This window comes from Lontra canadensis, unplaced genomic scaffold (assembly GCF_010015895.1).
Source record: "Lontra canadensis isolate GAN:19392208 unplaced genomic scaffold, GSC_riverotter_1.0 scaffold123, whole genome shotgun sequence".
NCBI classification, from domain to species: Eukaryota; Metazoa; Chordata; class Mammalia; order Carnivora; family Mustelidae; genus Lontra; species Lontra canadensis.
Window position 1 is genome coordinate 1,936,443 of NW_022631117.1, and position 20,444 is coordinate 1,956,886.

The window sequence follows — 20,444 nt, forward strand, 5'->3', positions numbered from 1 at the left end:
GAGCATTGGTGACCAGCAAACAGGTCAGGAGGTCAGGGCTGGCTTTTCCACTTTACCAGCCAAGAGTAAGGCTTCTGCAGTGATAACTGTGCTTACCCATCGTCCACAGGAGAGGATTTAGGATACTGAATGGCTTAATTTTTACATGGTTGATATCTTAAATAATTATATAGTTTTTAAATCCATAATATCTTCTTTTTCAGATCCATTAATGCCTTCCTGATTGTGTATTTATTTCTGTTACTGACCAAAGCTGCAGTATGCACTACTCTAAAGTACGTTTGGCAAAGTACCCCGTATAATGATGAACCTTGGTACAACCAAAAGACTCAGAAAGAGCGGGAATCGTTGAAGGTAATCAGTTTTATGCTGCAACTTTTAACTCTTGCTAAAAATTTTAACTCTAGCCCTTTGTGACCGAGCCACCCTTTATTGAAATGTTATTTAGATAATGATACCTTTTGTTGGCTTCCGAGTTTTCTCAGGTTGTATGGTAGCCCCAAGCTGTTAGACATTTAAGAGGTTTTATAGGATTTTTTTCTTTTACTTTAGGCATCTGTGCTTATTTTTAGCTCTTTAGTTAAAGAGTTTGAAACAGCTGATCAAGAATCTCTGGTTATATGTCTCTGGCTGTACCCAAGAATCTGTGTGACTATACATGAGCTTGGAATATGTCATAAGTAGATGCCTACCCAAAAACTTCGATCCTGTGTTTGTACTGGGGGGACGGCAGAGAATTTAAGGAAGTGAAAAAGTGTTAAGAGGTACATTTACTGAAGTATAATGATAAAACTGGGGATGTTTTTAAAATGTTCTTTTCACATACTGTGATGAGAACTTTGGCCAACGGGATAGTATCATTAGGAACTTTATAGCAACAGCAGTGCTTTTAGCATTGAAATAAAAAGAAAAGTTAACTGGTTCTTTATCTTGTACTTGTTGGCTAGAACTGTGTATCTAATCAGCGCAAACTATTTCTTTTGTTTTAGGTTTTGAAGATGTTCACTGACTTCCTGTCATTTATGGTTCTGTTCAACTTTATCATACCCGTATCCATGTATGTCACGGTAGAAATGCAGAAATTCTTGGGCTCCTTCTTCATTTCATGGGATAAGGACTTTTATGATGAAGAAATTAATGAAGGAGCCCTGGTTAACACATCAGACCTTAATGAAGAACTTGGTCAGGTTAGAATGTATTTTTACTTGAAATAAGTTAATGTATTGAAAATATCTGTTCTTATACTCTGGCTTACCAATGTATGTGACCATTTCACGTTGGGAAATGTGATTCAGATATTCTTTTATCCAGGCATATAACAAAGACAAGCAGTGTTTTCATAGCTGTAGCATTCATTATCTTGTTGGCATTTTTGAGGAGTAGCCCACATTATATATTAAATTTGAATGTGACGGAAATTTTCTTTACAACTCACCTGGCGATGTTGTTAGATTATGGGCTGTTGCTTTGGAACAGGCACATGTAGTTGGTCTTCCTCAGCATCTGTTACCAGTTGGGGATAGACTCTGGGGTAGTCAGTAAAGCTTTTCTATGACTGTGTTTTGTTCCATAAGCAGCATTGACTAGAGTTGTCCTGTTGATGTTGTCTTGGTACATTTCTGATCAGACAGAATACTTTCGTAGCAAGCAGAGTTGTTAACTCCAGGGCAGGAATTTAAATGAAGTCAGAATGTGAGGGCATGTGCTCCTCAGAATGCTTTTTGCTTTGTACACCAATGCGGCCTAGGCTCTGGCCTCATTTCTAAGGCAGGTGCGTTTGTTCCCAGTGTGGTATGGTCTAGCTATAATTCTTCAAATGGTGACTTTGTAGGTGATTTTCTCATCAGTATTGAGAAAGTTCTTCCCTTTGTCTGGATGTACTGTGTGTCACGTAATGCTCTTCACAGGCTGGGGGAATTTTTTGGCTTTCATTTAACTCTCATGATATTTAGAATGTCAAGGCTGTGGAAATGTCATTTCTATGACTGGGAGATGCAAATTCGGTTAATGAAACTGTGCGGCTGGAACAGGGCCTCACAGTTGTTTTAAATGGTGCCAAGTTGCATCTACCCCTCAAAACCCTCCTCCCGAATGTAGCCCCCCACGGCCCCCACTCTTTCTGTTCTTCACCCAGCCGTGCCTAGACCGAAGTACCATCTTAACAACTACAGGCACAAGGGGGAAAGGACACTCCAGATGCCAGTTTTGTTGAGAGCTGACAACATGACTCCAGGATCCCAGACTGTGGAATCTGCATCCCACAGAGATACTGAGTCACCAAGGATAGAACAAGAATTGAATGAACAAATGCTTTTTCCCCTTAGATATTATTCCCAGAAGATTCTTTTGAAGGTGACTTCAGCTGCCACAGCTGACCTTACTTAGCCTTTGTAAACCACTTTTCATCCAGGAACAGAGCTGTCTGAATAGAACTACTCTGGTCCCAATAAAAAGCATTGATTACAGCCATTACTGCATAAAAAAAAAATGAGTTACAAGCCACCTCTGGTAAACTTTCCCTCCCTGACAGGTGATTTAGTTGAGTAAATCTACCTCATCTAGATCCCGTGCCTGGTTCACCTACCCAAGGATGAATGTGGCCATAGCCCCAGGACACCGCAAATAGAGCGGCCATCATGCCGCATGTGACTCCTAACACTGTCCAGAGACAGGAAGGATATCCAAGGCAGGTGCCACTCAAATGAGGTTCTTAAATCTTCCAGACCCCCACCTCAGCAGATTCCATATTACCTAGTGGAAGGTAAGCTTACTCCTAGCATTCAGGCTGTATTCACACTGCAGAAAGCAAAGTAGAGCTTTGGGTAATGATCTGGTAAATTTGATCACTGAAAAGAGACTGGAGTTTTCATTTCAGCCACCACTTCTTTCCCCTACCAAAACCTGCCTTTCTGGCTGTGACTGTCATTTAGTCAAAGCACTGAGTTAATAGCCAGACCACCACTTTCATTTATATGGTGTAAAAACAACTTGCCTTCATTATCAGCTTATACGTGTGGAAACTACCTGAATGAAAATGCAAAGAAGTCTTGAAATAGTTCCCTAGGCCATTTACTATTCAGTGGACCAGTACGCACAAAATTGAGTGTAACCAGCTTCCTCCTTGATGAATCATAATTTCAGATCTGTATGACTTTTTATGTTATAAAAAAGCAGTGTCAATTAGGTCCCACTGATACCATTGCAAATACTTGCTTAATCTCTTTTAAAATGACCCACATTGAGGGGTGCCTGGATGGCTTAGTCAGTTGAATGGCCAACTCTTGGTCTTGGCTCAGGTCTTGATCTCGGGGTTATGGGTTTGGGCCCCGCATTGGGCTCCGTGCTGGGCATGGAGCCTACTTTTAAAAAAATGACCCACACTGATATTTTAAAAATGGGAAGATACCTTTAGGACAGTGTTTGACTTGAGAAACAAAAAGAAGTAAGAGCAGCTGGGTGGCACAGTCTGTTGAGCAACCGACTCTTGGTCTTGGCTCAGGTCGTGAACTCCAGGTTGTGAGATCCAGCCCCAGATCTCTCTCCCTCGCCCTCTGCCCCTCCCACTTGTGTGCGTGCTCTCAAGCTTGCTCTTTCTCCCCCGACCCCCAAAATAAGTACATCGGTAGAAAAAAGGAAGTAGACTGTTCGGTTGGAAAAGAATGGAGTCTTTTATGATCAGGCATCAGTCTTTTAGGCAACCAAATGGTTTCAATCCATCTTGAAAATATTTTGGGGTAGCCTCCTGCTTTACAGCCCCTTCAGGTCTTGCAGCAACGCCTAATGGTGTGTCTGGGTATATACTCTGATTCCAGTAATTCAATCGCACTGTTACGTATTAAACTTACGCTATATATCAAGAATATGTTGATGGTACTGAGGTTACTATTACAAAGTATACATGAAACCCTCAAGTTGTTCACCATTCAATTAGGAAAACATACATATCATACGTAACTATAGCAATGTGACCATAATTGATCAGAAAAAATAGGGCATGTGAGATGATGGAAAGAGTCCAGTACTGTGATTTTGGTCAAGGCAACAGCAATGACTGTCAGCATCTATCTAATACCTTATAGTTTGTAAACATTTATTATTGTACTTTCTTTTCCAGTCTTCACAGCAGGCTTGGTTATTTCAGGTTAATATTTAAAGTATACAGACTTGAGAATTTTCCAAGGTCACAAAGTTAGTAGGTGGTGAAGCCAAGACACTAGAGCGAATGTTCCATTAAGTTGAATGATACGAAATTTTTGACCTACAAAATAGGCATTTCCATACATTCGTGAACGTTAGTTCAGGGCTCTTTTCACCCTAGAACAGCTGTCTAGCTTTAGGCTTTGCATCCATAACATGATGAGTTTCAGCTTGCTTATAGAGAAGTGCCTTTCCAGCAGCCTCTGACCTGCCACTAGAGAGGAAGAGGCTCTTGTGAGTTGGGCAAGCAGGCAGCTTCTCACTCTTTAGCCCTTTTTAGTAACAGCTGATCCTCTCCTCCCCCTTGGCCGAGTACAGGGCATGTATTAGAGCAGTGGTTCTCAAAGTACAATCCCTGGACCGGCAGCATCCACATGACCTAGGAACTTAATTAGAAATGTCCATTACCTAGCGCTGCCCTAGAGCGCTGAATCAGAAACTGGGGAAACAGAGGCCAGCAATCGGAGTTTTAGCAAGCCCTCCAGTTGAGAGTGATGTGCACTGCAATTTGATATTGACCGTGTCAGGGTATAGTTTGTTGGCCTTACACCTGCGAGATCAATTCTACGCAGATCCATACTGCACAGAACATTCTGCGTAGGGAAACAATTGCACGATGTATTTTTTTTTAAACTACCACCTTTGGCGCTTTCTAAGATTTCTAAGTGGGTTAATGCTGATCCAAATGTAGGAGGCGCAGTAACCCGGGAGAACCTTCAGGGGAAAATGACAGTAAATAATTTTGATCAGAAAAAAAAGTCCCAAAGATTTTTATTTGAACTGGAAAAATCTAGACGATACAGGAATAATAGCACTTGAATTAATTTAAAGGGAGAATTCAAACTTGGCTGGTTAACAGAGCAAAAAAAGGAAGATTGAAATGCTATATTTGTGCCAGTGCTGCTACCGTGAAAAGCTTTGAAAAATAATTAGAAAGCAACTACTGCTGGTGTTCATCTCTTTCTCCCTTACATAATGAAAACCTTCATCTTGTGCTTATGCTTGTTCCTGTCAGCCCATAATTTTAACTATTTAAGCATAAATTGCCAAAAAGGAGGATAAAATTGTGGGTTTCCAAAAGCCAGATGTTATAAATAGAAGAGATAAAAACTGAGATAAAATGGAAATGCTCAAAATGGTTTATTTGGCATGGAAAATTTATTTCATCGCTTATTTTTTCCATTATTTATGAAAGAATGCTTATATTATACTTTTTTTTTGCTTATATTTTAACCTATTATTATAAGCTTTTTTTTTTTAACTTGGAAACTTTTTTCAGGAGTATCTAAAAATATACACAGTGTGTGGAAAGAAACTTCAATTACGTTTTTGAACATTAAAGACTTCCTGTGTCTCCTAATTAAGTAACTTGATATTATTATTTTCCCTAACCATCCATACTCTTTGATTCTATCTGTAGTATATAACACAGTGCATTTTACTTCAGTCCAGTATATTCATCAAAAATTTTACTTTTCAAGGAAAAACTTTGTTACATCGCAGTAAATTTAAGTTCCTCTCAAATATTTTTCTGTGTGTGTGTGTGTGTGTGTGTGTGTGTGTGTGTAAAAGGGTCAGTCTGTTCTTACTTCCCACTTAGAAAATGGGCTTTTATTTTAGAACTTTTTTACATCAAAATAAGTAATAAACTGAAAGTTTCTTAGTTTGATAAAATAGCCACATTTTTCTTGTTAATCTTTTGTATTTGAGCGCATCTACCTTGGACATGTGATACTATTTCACTGCCTTTAAAAATACTTGTTTGAGGGCGTCTGGCTGGCTCAGTCAGTGGAGGCTGCGGCTCTTGAATTTGGCATTGTGAGTTTGAACCCCACATGTGGTGTGGAGTTTACTTAAATTTTCTTTAATTAAAAAAAGTTCTTACTCATTTGCCGCTCTTTTCGTAATAGTGCTTTTGTAATTAACCTGACATTTGACAAGAAGTCTTAGTGCTCTGCTACGGACAGGAGAAGAGCCCCGCCTTACAGCCTAACGAAAACTTAATCACGCTGAAGGAGGTAACACTGCCTCTGTTTGTGTCCTTGTTTTTAGGTGGACTATATATTCACAGACAAGACTGGAACACTCACTGAAAATAGCATGGAATTCATTGAGTGCTGCATAGATGGACACAAATACAAAGGTGCAGCGCAGGACACTGATGGTCTCTCGCAGACTGATGGACCCTTAACGTATTTTGACAAAGCAGATAAGGTGGCATTTTCCGAATTACATTTTCCCCGGAGAGATCCTTCTGTGTGTGCATGTGCTAACTTCGCATAGTAGAAATAAGAGCTCGGAGTGCATGACACCGACTTTGGAATAACCCTTTGCTTTTTTGACTTCAGCTTCCCTGCTTCACTAACACCTCCGGAGATCGTTAATAAGCAGCATTTATAAATAGGGAGGGATGTGGAAAATGGCTTCGGGGCAAAAATTTCACTTGCCTGTCTGTCTGATCGTAATTCTTGATGCTTTGTCTTTAAAAATATGAGCTGCTCCAAGAGTGAAGTCTTTTCCAGTCATTCAAGTCCCAGGAGTATCTAGACATTAAATGAACCCAGGTCTCCCTGCACCTGAGCTATCGCCAGATTGTGAATTGGATACTGAATGAACTCTTTTCAGGCCATAAAGAATTCACCGATTTAGTATTCGGTGGCAGCACGGTAGCCTGAATGAGCGAACACAGCCCCTAGGGTATGTTAGCTGAGACCCGGGGATGCTGTCAGGTACAAGGGAGGATATAGAGCTCATCTGAGTATTAGGGATTTCGAAATTTCAGCTACTCGGTTTGCTGGAGGTTATAACATTTTCTCACATTAATACCTTCTCTCTGTTCGCTGACTACCAGGTGATCAAAGGGAAAATAATAGAGTCATTTTTCTGTTACCCTTCAACAGAACCGAGAAGAGCTCTTTCTGCGTGCCTTGTGCTTATGTCACACTGTAGAAGTTAAAACAAATGATATTGTTGATGGGCCTACGGAATCAGCTGCGTTAACTTACATGTCCTCCTCACCAGATGAGATCGCTTTGGTGAAAGGAGCTAAAAAGTAAGCACTTCTGTTAGGTTGGGCGAATAAATTCTGGAGACGTGTCATTCAGCGTTGTACCTGTCGTTAACAACACAGTTGCTTGCACTTCAGAGTCTGGTAAGAGGGTAGAGCTCATGTTAAGTGGGCTTTACCACAAACAACAGAACACCGCGGGGACCCACGGAAGCTTCGAAAGTGGTTGGATAGGTCTCTTACCTCGCTTGTGGTAAAGATCTCACAGGTATTTGCACGTGTCCAAACTTCTCAAATTCCTCACTTTAGATAAGTATAGTTCTTTGTATATCAGTCATACCTCAAGAAGGCTGTCTTAAAAACCCTGAGGTAAGTTGTAGAGAAGTACATGAACAATTTTGAAGAGCTACAAAAAAAAAAAAAAAGGAATAAGCACTGCTTGTACTTCTGAGAACAGGAAATCACAGGAGGATTAGAGTTGTTTTTTCCTCTGCTCCAATAACCTTATCTTATAAATATTCTTTAATAAAAAGCCGAAATGCTTTCTCTGAAAGTTTGTGAAAAATTTCCCAAACCTAGCCAATTAAGGCCAAAAAGAAAATAGCAATGCGTAGATGTGACTTGCATTACTGCTGATAAACACCAACCGGAAGTCCAAATGTTCATATTCTATTCTGCAAATTCTGCAACAGTGGCCACTTTCTATACAACACATGCTATTTCTGAAGCGCTCTCAGCAGTTTTGACGTCACTTTGTAACCGACAGTCCTGTATTACCCTTGAGGCCTGAGATGATTAAGTGGTTAAAAGGTCACCCGATGTGTCTGCTACAGAATTGGAATTACAAATTGCCTCTTGATTACAAGTCGTGACTGGGCTTTGACTTCCTCTTTCCTGTCGTCTCAGCCAGTAAAGGGAAGTATAGTTATAGACTGTTTTGTGTTGGTTTTTTTTTTTCCACACAAAAGAGAAGAAAACAATAAGCAGGTGTGCCCCACTGCAAGGGAAAATTAATCATTCTTTAGAGATCCACAAAGGTCTTTTTGTTGCTTTTCAACAGGTACGGGTTCACTTTTGTAGGAATTCGGAACGGCCATATGAGAGTAGAGAACCAAAGAAAAGAAATAGAAGAGTAAGTAGCGTGGTGTGTTTGATGTTTGTGACGTCTTAACCCCACAGTCAACCTTGGGTGGATTTCGGAAGGGCCACAAAGGAAACTTCTTTCATCTATAAATGGATAAGACTCTGCTTTCCGGGTTGGAGTTTTATGTAAATGTAGCTGGAGTGGAAGACCTTTTTCTAGAGTGGTAGTAACTGGGACTTGAGATGGAAATTGTTTGGTTCACATGTGGGTCCAAGAGCCCGAAAGAGAATCTGCCTGGACTTTCTTTCTGAAACACAGATGCTAATGTTAGGTCTCCAGCACACGCTGTAAGAAAAATCCATGAACTTGTATGAAACCTTCTGCTGTCCAGAACCCAGCCAGTCACTCTGGGATGGCAGGCTCAACCAGTCATGGCAGCTTTGGTGTCAGAAGCTTTGTCTTATTCTCCCCCACTCAAATGTGAGCCCCAGGGCAAGTACCCTGAGGCAGCAGTGTTTTGGATCTTTTTTTTTTTCCTCCTACAGAGAGCCCAACGAACAAAACCGCCTTGGCTTAATAGCAGATTTTAATTAGGGTCTGTGATTAATTTGAATTCCTTCATCTGAACTTGAAATGTAATTATCTTATCTGACTTCTATTCTGGCCCCTAGCCTCTCAGGAGACCCATCTCAGAAACCTGTAATATGTGTAGATGTGTTTGGGGAGTGGACCCCTTAGGGAAATGATGCTTAAAAGCCAGACAAGGGGGGGTGGGGTTATGGACATTGGGTAGGGTATGTGCTATGGTGAGTGCTGTGAAGTGTGTAAACCTGGAGATTCACAGACCTGTACCCCTGGGGAAAAAAATATATGTTTATAAAAAATAAAATTTAAAAAAAAAAAAAAGCCAGACAAATGCTCTTTGGCCTGACTGCCAGGAACCCGGATCATGATTAGAGTCCAGATTCTAGGCGGTTCACAACAGTGCCCCCATCTGGTCGACACCAAATGATACGTTCCGTGTAGATCTCCTTCACACCTCCCAGAAAGGGTGCCCTGCCCAGTCCCATCAAAAACAGGCTTCATAGTAAATATTCTTAGGTCAACTACTTGCGTCCAAGTTGCTCATTTTCAAAAAATATTTCCCCATGTCTTTGTAATAATTAACCCTATTTTTACTCTTCTGCCTTCTTTCATCTGATTTATTAGCCCAGTACAAATCTGATCATATCATTCCACTGCTTGAACCCTACAGTGACTTCCTGTTGCTCGTAGGATAAAATTCCAAATCTCGGAAATGGACCACAATGTTTTCAGCTCCCGGCCCTTGCTTCCCCCTCTGGCTGTGCCCCCACCAACTAGATTTCAAGCTTCAGTGAACTATTTCTGCACATGCCTTTTTCTCTACTCACTATGCCATGCCACCCTTTTTTCATCATGTCACTCCTGCAGACCACAGCCGAGGCACTACCTCTTCCAGGAAGCCTTCCTTTAGATATCTTCTTTCTGGGCTCTCACATCTCCCCTGTGAGTTCCTTTATTACAGTGTGTGGCTGATTGAGAACGCAGTCCTTTCATTACCCTCCACCTCCCTTATCACACAATGAGCCTCTTGAGGGAAGGAACTCAGGCAGAGTCATGTCTGTTTCCCAGTACCTAGCATTGTGCTCGACCCATAGTAAGCACCCCATCGACGATTAAAATAATTGGCATGATGGGACTATTTCTAGACCCCTCCAGAAATGGCTTGTCTGGCCAGTTCTTTGTCTGCCAGTCCTATGTCGTCACTCTGTCCTTATCATTTGCAGTAATCTAATGGGAGGATACAGATATCCCTTAACCAACGCTGGCATGCTCTGACACCACGTTCTAAGCGCAGAAAAATGTCAGAGTCCCAACAGAAAGTGACAGCTGTGCCCTCAGCCAGCAACCCTTACCAGAAGGGGAGAATTCTATTCAGGATGTTTCTGTGGTGGGTTATTTTTCCCCAGTGTGGTCTAGGTATTTTCTCTTTCTCATTTTTCTCCTCATAAAGGTATGAACTTCTTCACACCTTAAACTTTGACGCTGTCCGTCGTCGTATGAGTGTCATTGTGAAGACTCAAGCAGGTATACATTTTTAAATAAAAACTTGACTTTTTCTCTTTTTCCATTTGTATATTTGTATGTTGATCAGTTATTTTAAGGAAGGAAAACATCTCACGTAGTAATAGATGACTACCTTAAAGTCATGCAAAGCAGTAACTTCTGTGTACGCCTTAATGTGCTTATATAAGCACGTATGTTCAGTTTGCCAAATTGTCAGAAGCAGAGCCCTCATATGACAGTATATGCATTTTCTCTGAAACTGAACTCTACTCTTCAGTCCTGAGTGTCCAGGCAGAAACTGAAAGGGCGACTTTTTTATAATTCATGGTACTGACCAATCACCAGTAATGTCTACATGCAGCAGCCCAGTACAACGGGATGGTTTGAGATTAACTAGCATTCTTGAGTACGGAGAGTTGCTGGCTCTCTGTGCTTCCCTTCCTCACTCCCCACTGCTTTATACTCCCAGGGAGCAGGCAGGCTAAGGATGACTAAGGACCAGATTGCTGGGAAAGGATGTGGTGGCTTCACTCCAGCATGCTGGGCTCTTTGTTTGATCAAGTGGGGAAGCTTGCCCTTGGCACTGGAACCGGTACCATCATCCCAGGGTTCCCCTCATCCTTTGGAGGAGCCATCGTAGCTGACATACCTTCTGCTTGGATAGAACAAGAGCCATAGGGGAGCACTCCTGCCTTATTTGCGGGCTCCCAGATGCCTCTGTGTGTGTGCGTTTGTGTGTGTGTGTGTGTGTGTGTGTGAGAGAGAGAGAGAGAGAGACAGACAAGGAGAGAGAGAGAGACTGTGACTGTTTGTCTCTATGTGGTTTTTCAAATTTTCCTTGATTTATATCCTAGTAACTTACCTTTTAGTGTTTTTTTTTAAGATTTTATTTATTTATTTGACAGAGATTACAAGTAGGCAGAGAGGCGGCAGTGGGGGTGGGAGCAGGCTCCCCGCTGAGCAGAGAGCCCAATGTGGGACTCGATCCCAGGACCCGGAGATCATGAACTGGGCTGAAGGCAGAGGCTTAACCCACTGAGCCACCCAGGCGCCCCACTTTTAGTGTTAAATCTATCCCAGATTCCTTAGTGTGAGAATGGGAAGATACAAACAGACTCTTGAGGGAACGTTTCCCCCTTTATTCATACTTTGCAGTGTGACTGCCAGGTCATGAAATTGATTTCATTCTGTGAATGCCAAATTTGTCCTGTGGCTTTTAAACACACTGTGGATGTGTGAGAGAAAATTAAAAGAGAAAACCACTTAATATTTGAGATATTTGGTGATCTTACCTGTCTGTATGTATGCACTTACGCATTCTACTGCAAATGATGAGACATCTGGGGAAGTGGTCTGCCAAGGTCCTTGACCTCAGCTGCACTTCTTTTTAACTTCTTGAACTCAGCATTTTGCTTTATATGGGTAAAGTGGTTTTTTTTTAGATTTTTATTTATTTATTTGACAGAGATCACAAGTAGGCAGAGACAGGCAGAGAGGAGGAAGTAGGCTCCCCGCTGAGCAGAGAGCCCGATGCGGGGCTGGATCCCAGGACTCTGGGATCATGACCTGAGCCGAAGGCAGAGGCTTTAACCCACTGAGCCACGCAGGCGCCCCATAAAGTGTCTTTCTTAATGCTCAACGGCAACTCCTTTGCTGGTTGCATGGACTGACAGAAAGCCGCACTTACACCAGCACTCTACAGTGCTATTTTCAAGTTTCTGGTACAAACTCCCAAGCCACTGTTTTTAAAGCAACCTCTGTAATTCATTCAAAATGATTTTTATTTTATTTGTGCTTGGGTTTGGTCTTGACATCAGTAGAATGCCACGTGTGCACTTTAAAACATGCTTGGCAGCGTTTTCAAAGAGAATTCAGAAGGAGCTCCTTGACATAAGTACAGTCTCCCATGATTCCCTGAAAGGAAGTACACTTTAGCAGAGGAACTTGTTGTACGCTCTTGAGTTATTTGTGTCCATGCTGGTCTTCAGAGGTAATGAGCATTGTCCTGCGAGAGTGAAGGTCGAGATGTCTCATCCCAGGATCCACAGTAGCTGAGTGGGAGAGGCCGCCTTAATAGTTCCTGTTCTTAAGGGCGCCTGAGTGGCTCAGTGGGTTAAGCCTCTGCCTTCCGCTCAGGTCATGATCCCAGAGTCCTGGGATCCAGCCCTGAATTGGGCTCTCTGCTCAGCGGGGAGCCTGCTTCCTCCTCTCTTTTTCTCTGCCTGCCTCTCTGCCTGCTTGTGATCTCTCTCTCTGTCAAATAAATAAATAAATCTTTTTAAAAAGTAGTTCCTGTTATTAAAATCCCAATACCAGTCTTAAAATTCTAAGTTGAGCCCTTGTTTTTTTGTTTATTTTAGGAGACATCCTTCTCTTTTGTAAAGGAGCAGACTCCGCGGTCTTCCCCAGGGTACAAAATCATGAAATTGAGTTAACAAAAGCCCATGTGGAACGTAATGCCATGGTAAGCCTACATCCTTCTAGAAATGCTAAAGATGACTGTTTGATGGGATTTCTATTTAAATGTTTAAATGAATTTTAGCTTCTTTTTTATAGTCTATTTTTATATTGGGGGATTTAGTAATACTGTTTTCCTTACTGTAATGTAAAACGTTATCCTGGAGCATATTTCTGTGCAGAATTTGCAGACTTGAAGACTTTTCAAGAATCTTTCATTTATGTTCTGCTTTCTTTTCTTTAAGAGCTAGTATTTTGTTATTCTGAACCTAATTGAATGTTACCTGTTTACTTGCAATCTGTTAGTGGTTTTTTTCTTTTAACTAAACATATATCAGAATTTCTTTGTACAGTGAAATGAGGGTATTTAAAGGGACTGTGGAATTTTTTTCCTAATTCCTTGGATAACTAGAGATCTTCTTTCTCTCTAGGATGGATATCGGACACTTTGTGTAGCCTTCAAAGAAATCACTCCAGATGATTATGAAAGAATTAACAGACAGCTCATAGAGGCAAAAATGGCCCTACAAGACAGAGAAGAAAAAATGGAAAAAGTTTTTGATGATATTGAGACAAACATGAATTTAATTGGAGCCACTGCAGTGGAAGACAAGTAATTACAAAATTATTTTCTTGTCATTTTAATGACCAGTCATTTAGAGTGGTTTCTGTCCAGATTGGTAATTTTATTCTCAAATTTTGAAATCTTCTATTCAGATCTGTTGCTAGACCAGACTTTGAACCATCCATGAGAATGATTTTTTTTTAAGTGAAATATTTGTGGCTTAGAAGAATGAATCTGTCATCTCAAAGATCTTTTGCATGTTTACACCTTGAATTTCCTATTTCACAAATACCTGCATAAGTCTCATGATGTTTTGAGAGCTTTATGCTGGAGGCATCCTTTGAGCTGCTGCCCGATAGAATTGATAAGATTTTGGCAGACAGAAATGAACGGAAAGGAAATTCGAGTTAGGGCAAACAACATGAGAGCTCATTCGAGCCTGCTTCAGCAGGCTAGAGCATGTTTTTGCATACTTTCAAATAATTTGTTTTAACTCTCCAGGCTTAGCTGCACTAGACAGGATTGGAGGGCTCTAGCATTGATCCGTCTGAAAGAATACATTTTAGACTCTTAATATTTTAGGAGCTTTTAGGAAATTATAAATGCAAATTTATGAGACTTAGCCCCCCAAAAAAAGTTTTATCTATATATATATTTTTTTTCAGCCACATTGGAAGATTTTGAAATTTTAATGGGATTCATTTAGTCTAATATCTTTCTCATTCCCTGACCAAAGGGAGCTCAAAGAAAGTAGTATTCTCTCCGTGCCTTTTGGATTTATGCTTAAATTCTCTCTGGGGCTGGTTGGCTTTCCTGTTCTCAAAGCTGCTCAGCAAGGGGGATTCACTAACATCCCTCGACACCGCACTAGAATGCCCTTTCCGTTTTGCCCCGTGTCAAGTATTTGTATACTGAGATATAAAATATAATGAAATAAAGTGACAGTGAATGAGAACATGCGGTGAGTTGATGAACATTTTAGCTAAGAGGGAGGAGTCTGCCATTGGATACCAGTTACCTAAAGAGAGGTCATTAACTTTTCCAGACCTCCCTGCTTGAAAGTCACGTTAGTCAGTCAAACCACGCCAGAGGTCGCACTCCCAGAAAGAGTAGGGGGTGTGTAGGGAGGCCAGCTGATAACATGTCAGGACTCCAGAATTGCCGTGGGTTGTAAGACTGCTCTCGTGAGCCTTCTTGCAGCATCTCTGTCGGGAATTTTTGAGGATAACAAGGGCTCCTTTTGTGCCCAGGCTGCAAGATGAAGCAGCTGAGACCATCGAAGCTCTGCACGCGGCCGGTCTGAAAGTCTGGGTGCTCACCGGCGACAAGATGGAGACGGCCAAGTCCACTTGTTACGCGTGCCGCCTCTTTCAGACCAGCACGGAGCTCTTGGAACTGACCACCAAAACCATCGAAGAAAGTGAAAGGAAAGAAGATCGGTTACATGAATTGTTGATAGAATATCGTAAGAAGTTGCTGCACGATTTTCCTAAAAGTACTAGAAGCCTTAAAAAGTAAGAAAGTGCATCGGTTTCTTATACTTAGGCATGGGTAGAAATGTAAATCCCAGCTGTTCGTACGGAAGGCTGTTTTCTGTGATTGATCATTCTTTCTTTGCAGGTGTTTTATCCTTGTAAGTTAAAACCTTCCCTCAGGACTTGGCCAATGGCTCATTTGAGGTTATTTGGCACTTTCTGCCTCTCTTTTAATGTAAAAGAAAATCGTGTATTTCTCGAGATTTAGAAAAGTGGTTCAGCTCCTTCGTGTTTAGGGTTTGGGGGTTTAACCCTGATACCCTGGCCTGGTCCATGTCAAGAGAAAACACTCCTTCTTGTGGCCTCTTAAATTGAACGCAGGGAACCCGGTCTGTGTAACAGTCGCCCAGTAATGTGAGGTCCTAGAGCCGTTTTCTCTGTAGATTTTCAAGCCCCAGAACCCCGAAGGGAACCGAATACCTGTTAGTAACATGGCCACTTCAACTCTGCTTTCAACGAGCTGCTTGGGAAGAACTTGTAGGACTTAAGGGTCTTGAGAAAAGCTTCTCATGCATAATAATTCCATGCCCAGAGATCACTGACCAATGCTTAGCCTTGTCTAAACCAGTTTCTAGAATTTACTATGGCAGTCAGCAAATCAACTGTCTCTTCAGGAATGCCACAGGATGTCCCCACACTAAATCCAAAAACCCCTAGCTTAAAGTACTTTGCATTTTTTTGAGCATACCCTTTGTTTCAGGAATCGTATTTAGCACTTTATATAATTATTCTCACTTGGTCTTCATCACAACCCAGTAAGGCTGTCTTATTTTCTTCACTTTACAGATAGTAAGGCTCAGAGAGATGCAGTAACTTACTCAAGATCACACAGCTAATAAGGGGGGCGGCGGGGAACGAGTCTGTCCAATTCCAGAGCCCAGGCTTTTAACAACTATGCTCTCTCGGGACCCTCGTGTCTAGTGCATAAACAGACTTTACAAATGACTTCCCCGCACTCATGAGGCTGTGGCCCATTCTGGACCAGCTCTTGTCCTCCTGGTACTTGGGCGTCAGTGAGAGCAAACACGATCTTACGATTGCCGCTCATAAATGTTTCCTTCGTTTAGCCAAATGGTATGTAGAGAGGCAGTCCAAATTATATTTTACTCATCCATTTGTCTTAATCCGTTCTGGCTAACATAACAAAATGTTATGGGTGGCTCAAACAACAGAAACTTACTTCCTTCTATTTCTGGAGTCGAGTTCCGGTGAGGTCCCTCTCCCTGGCTTATAGAAAGCTACCTTCTCACTGCGTCTTTCCACGACACAGAGATGAAGTTCTGGTGTCTCTTCTTACAAGGGCACTCATCTCGTGCCATGGGCTCCGCCCTCATGACTCCACCTCCCACAGGCCCCATCTCCAGACACCGACCCATTGGGGGTTCGAGCTTCAACATAGGCTCGGAAAGGAGGGGAGACATGGGACACAGTTTGGTCCATAGCACCATTGAGCGGCTCCGGGGTCCTTTTGTAAAGGCCAGGGCTTCTGAAAAACTGAACTCACCATCTCAGAACACTCCCTCTTGTGGTTCATCTGTTTGAAGTTGGGCCCAGACTTCCCTCAAGTTCTGTAAGTAAGCATCAGACCCAGAATACCTTTTGTTGCTTCTGCTTCTTTTGAGCAGCTCGTGCCTTGAATCCTCAAGGCCCTCTGCCAGACGAGCTGTTCTCCATTACATCCAGAATGAGGTCGCAGCGAACGCCTCAAATGACCTTTGCACCTTGCTTTCCTAGTGCACCCCAGCACCCTTCTCTCCCTTGACCTCATTCTGCCCAGTTCCATTTCAGTTTCGGTCCTCGGGCTATTAGCCATTTAGTATCTGGCTTGTGGCATATATTCTCTCCCGTATACTTCTGTGCTCTCCCAGGGAAGATGAGTTAATGATTCTTCCCATTCTTCTTGTGTGTCCTACTTAGACTTGATGCTTATAAATATTGCTGGATTTGTTAGGGAGCCACTGTTCTCTGCACATTAAGCGAGCTCTGAGTGGAGGAGCGAAGGAGAACACATGATTGTTATCTCTTTAATTAGTGAATAAAACATGCTTCTAAAATTATGAAGCAGAATATGGACAAGTAGAAAATACTGCAGTGTCAATATACACCAAGGGAATGTGGAATGAGGAAGGAGGAGGCCCACGAGGCTCTCACCCCTCAGATGTTTGGTCCATTGGACAGCAGCTCCCTGATCACTAGAAGCTTGTCGGAAACGCAGAATCTCCTGTCCCGTCGGAAACGCAGAATCTCCTGTCCCACCGCAAACCTAGTGAGTCCGAATCTACACTCGGACAAAAGTCTCAGGAGTTTTAACAAGATTCCCTTAAACCTTAAGCTTCAGGAAGCCTGAAATTAGACAACTGAATCGGTAATGAGATTGTGCTGTGTCTAATACTTCGACTGCACTGGTGCTCCAGTGGCATCCAAGAGTCCCCGAGAAAGATTGATTAATCGCTATTTTTTCCTAATTATGAAAAAATGAAATGTTAATTGAGAGAATTTTCTCAGTTATAAGTTTTCCACCCTATGGTTGTTTTTTTTTTTTTTTAAAGATTGATTGATTGATTTTAGAGACAGAGAGAGAGCATGCACGCCAGGGGTGGGAGGGGGGTTGGAGAGGGAGAGCAGAGCCAGACATGGGGTTCGCTCTCACCACCCTGAGTTCATGACCTGAGCCGAAACCAAGAGTTGGTCATTTGACTCCTGGTCACTTGACCAGGAGCCCCTCCCATATTTTTTCTTAAGTAGTTGCACCTGTTTTATTTGTACTTCCTGGCACCTAATATCTTTTAGTCATCCTGGCTATGCATGAGGATCACCTACAGAGCTTCCTAAAACATAAACCTATAAATTAACAAGCAGTGGCAAAGATACTCTGATTTAATTTGTCTGGGGATAGACCTCAGGCATGGGCAATTTTTTAAAGCTGTCCAGATGATTCTAATGGGAAGGCTATGGTTGAGAACCACCAATCCAGTATAAAATGATACTGATTTAAGGAACATATATCATTATTGTACGGGAGTTTTTAATGAACACTGTGTCTCTTAGGCTCTCCATCATTTTTGAGAAGCTAGGTTTGTTGACAGGCTTTGTCATTCAGAAAAAAAAAATTCTTCTTTGATTTGTATACCCAAAGCCATTTTGTCTTTTTTCTTATATTATTAAGAAGTTTTCAGATTGGTGATTTGACTTCATATCAGAGTTTGACTGATTGATCTGTAATTTCCACAGTTCGCCTTGAGTTTCTTACACAGAGACCAGCTGCTGAATGTCCGTTATTTTTATACCTTTTAGAACTTAGAATCTTTATGGGCAACTCGAGTCTCAAAAGATGTCATGTGAAAGTCTCACTCGTGTCATTGTTAGAGACAGTTGCTTCTCTACAGTTCATAGGTTCGGGAACCAGACTGATGATGGCCCTTATGCAGGACCCTCCTCTTTGTGGTTTTAAACACAATCAGGCTTCTAATCTTCTATATAGGAGATTCAATTACAGCATTGTTTTTCTTTTCCAGAGCATGGACAGAACATCAAGAATACGGATTAATCATCGATGGCTCCACGTTGTCACTCATACTAAATTCTAGTCAAGACTCCAGTTCTAACAATTACAAAAGCATTTTCTTGCAGATCTGCATGAAGTGCACTGCTGTGCTCTGCTGCCGGATGGCGCCATTACAGAAAGCCCAGGTAACCGGATAGGAGTTCGTGGTCCGTTCTGGGGCTTTCTGTACACGCGTGTGCAAATGTTCAGTTCCCTTTTGTTCCTTCTAAGAGCCCTTTCTACCTTATTACATCTTCCCAGGATGCTGCTTCTCCACGGTCAAATTCAGAGGTCTGCCCACCAGTGTAAAGGGACCCCATGCTTCTTGTCCCCTCAAGCTGGCTGTCCCGTTCCTTCCTTGCCTTCTAGATTTCTCTAATGAGGGCTTGGTGCATGCTGCCTCCATCCCGCTGCCCCTCGCTCCCCAGGGACGTTAGCCCGTGTGTTCTATCTTCCCATCACGTCGTCAACATCCGTTGGCTCACCTGGAGGGGAGCGCTGACCGCCTTGCCAAATCCGTCGCGCTGGCTTTTGTTCTCCTCCTTGTTTCTCTTCCGCAGTTAACACTACCGGGCCTGTCCTCCTTAAAACTTGCCTCCCTGAGTTTCTGTCTACAGTCCACGATCTTGACTCTTTTTTTTTTTTATTTTGTCCTACTTGGCAACCTAGTGTCTTTATATTTTGTGTTATCTTCTCACTAATTACTGTTTTTCACTGGGGCTAAGTCTTCCTTCTGCTTTTCACTTACAGCCTGTCTCTCTAAACACGAATTTCTAGGGCTCTCATTGGTAGTGTCTGGTACTGACTTTTCCTTTATGCGAAATCTCTTACCTCGAGCTGCCTGTTAGCTCCGTATGGAATCCCCACTGTCATATTAAATTCCAGTGTCCAAGCAAGATCTTAGAACTTCCTCCTTCAGGCCATGTTTTTCTCCCTTCTCTTCATTATTCTTGTCACCGGCACCACATTTTTTTTTGCTACCTAAGTCACCAAATGACCTCTGACCCTTCTCTTCTCATTCGCTCTATATCTAGTCACTGTGCCCCGTTGATAGTACCTTTTGTCATAGCTCTCATTCGGCTGCAGTCTTCTTAAACCTTCCATTCCATCCCAGTCCAAGTCCTGTGACTTCACACGGACTCTGATTTAGCCTCCTTGTCAGTCTCCTGGCTTTTGCCCTTCCCCCTTCAATCTCTTGCCATGCTCCCAAATGAATCTTGTTAAAACACCACTTCTCCCGTTATATATTCTTACTCAGATATTTTCATAGGTTCCTAGTCCCTGAGGATGAAGGGCAGGTGACTCTGGCATTCAGGCTCACCCCTGTTGGCCTTGCCGTGTGTCTCTGTGCTCCGTGTTCACTGTCCTTCCCGCATCCAGCTGGAATCGGCCGCTCCTCCCTCTGTGTCGCTCACACTTACTGTGCTCATGCCAGCTTCCACGTCTGGAATTCTCTCTGAAATCCTCTTGGCCTTATAGAAATTTTACTCGTAATTAAACCCGATTTAAGGGCCACCCCCCATATGCCGTTTTCCCCAGCTTCTCCAGCCCCACATTGATCTGCCTCACCTTGCTTTTTGGCTCGTGGTGCAGAGAACCTTAGAATGTCAGTTCCAGACTTAGTGTTGCCTCTTCGTGTTCCTCGGCTGCTCGCTCGAGACCCAGGGAATGGCTGTGTCCTTGATTTGTCCTTTACACAAACTTTGCTCCCTACTTCACACATGTGCACATGCAGCCCATCCCAATTTAGGGTATTGTCTCTGTCTGCTTTCTTCTCACTCTCAGTCCCCACCACGATCACGTGCTCCTCCTCTTTTCTTTATTTTTCCCTTCAACCTTCAGAGCCTTGGTTAGCCCCAGTTGAGGAAGTCGATCCTGCCAGAACCGTCTCCACAGAAATCTGTCCCTTTAGTCAGAGGCAGTCTCTTTTTATTATCTGTTGCTCAAATTGCTCACTAGGATTCTGG

The 20,444-nt window shown here is 42.4% G+C and overlaps 1 protein-coding gene across 7 annotated transcripts in view; it reads left to right on the plus strand.

The window, feature by feature from the left end:
- The window catches only part of ATP11C (ATPase phospholipid transporting 11C), a 179,337-nt gene that overhangs the window by 114,884 nt on the left and 44,009 nt on the right, over positions 1-20,444 (plus strand). For all 7 annotated transcript variants that reach the window (XM_032841420.1, XM_032841424.1, XM_032841421.1 and 4 more), the window contains exons 11-20: positions 204-354; positions 990-1,187; positions 6,250-6,411; positions 7,098-7,249; positions 8,265-8,336; positions 10,324-10,397; positions 12,737-12,840; positions 13,265-13,446; positions 14,649-14,912; positions 18,449-18,623. In XM_032841420.1, the coding sequence (XP_032697311.1) occupies positions 204-354; positions 990-1,187; positions 6,250-6,411; positions 7,098-7,249; positions 8,265-8,336; positions 10,324-10,397; positions 12,737-12,840; positions 13,265-13,446; positions 14,649-14,912; positions 18,449-18,623 (1,534 nt within the window). The remainder of the gene's footprint in view (positions 1-203; positions 355-989; positions 1,188-6,249; positions 6,412-7,097; positions 7,250-8,264; positions 8,337-10,323; positions 10,398-12,736; positions 12,841-13,264; positions 13,447-14,648; positions 14,913-18,448; positions 18,624-20,444) is intronic.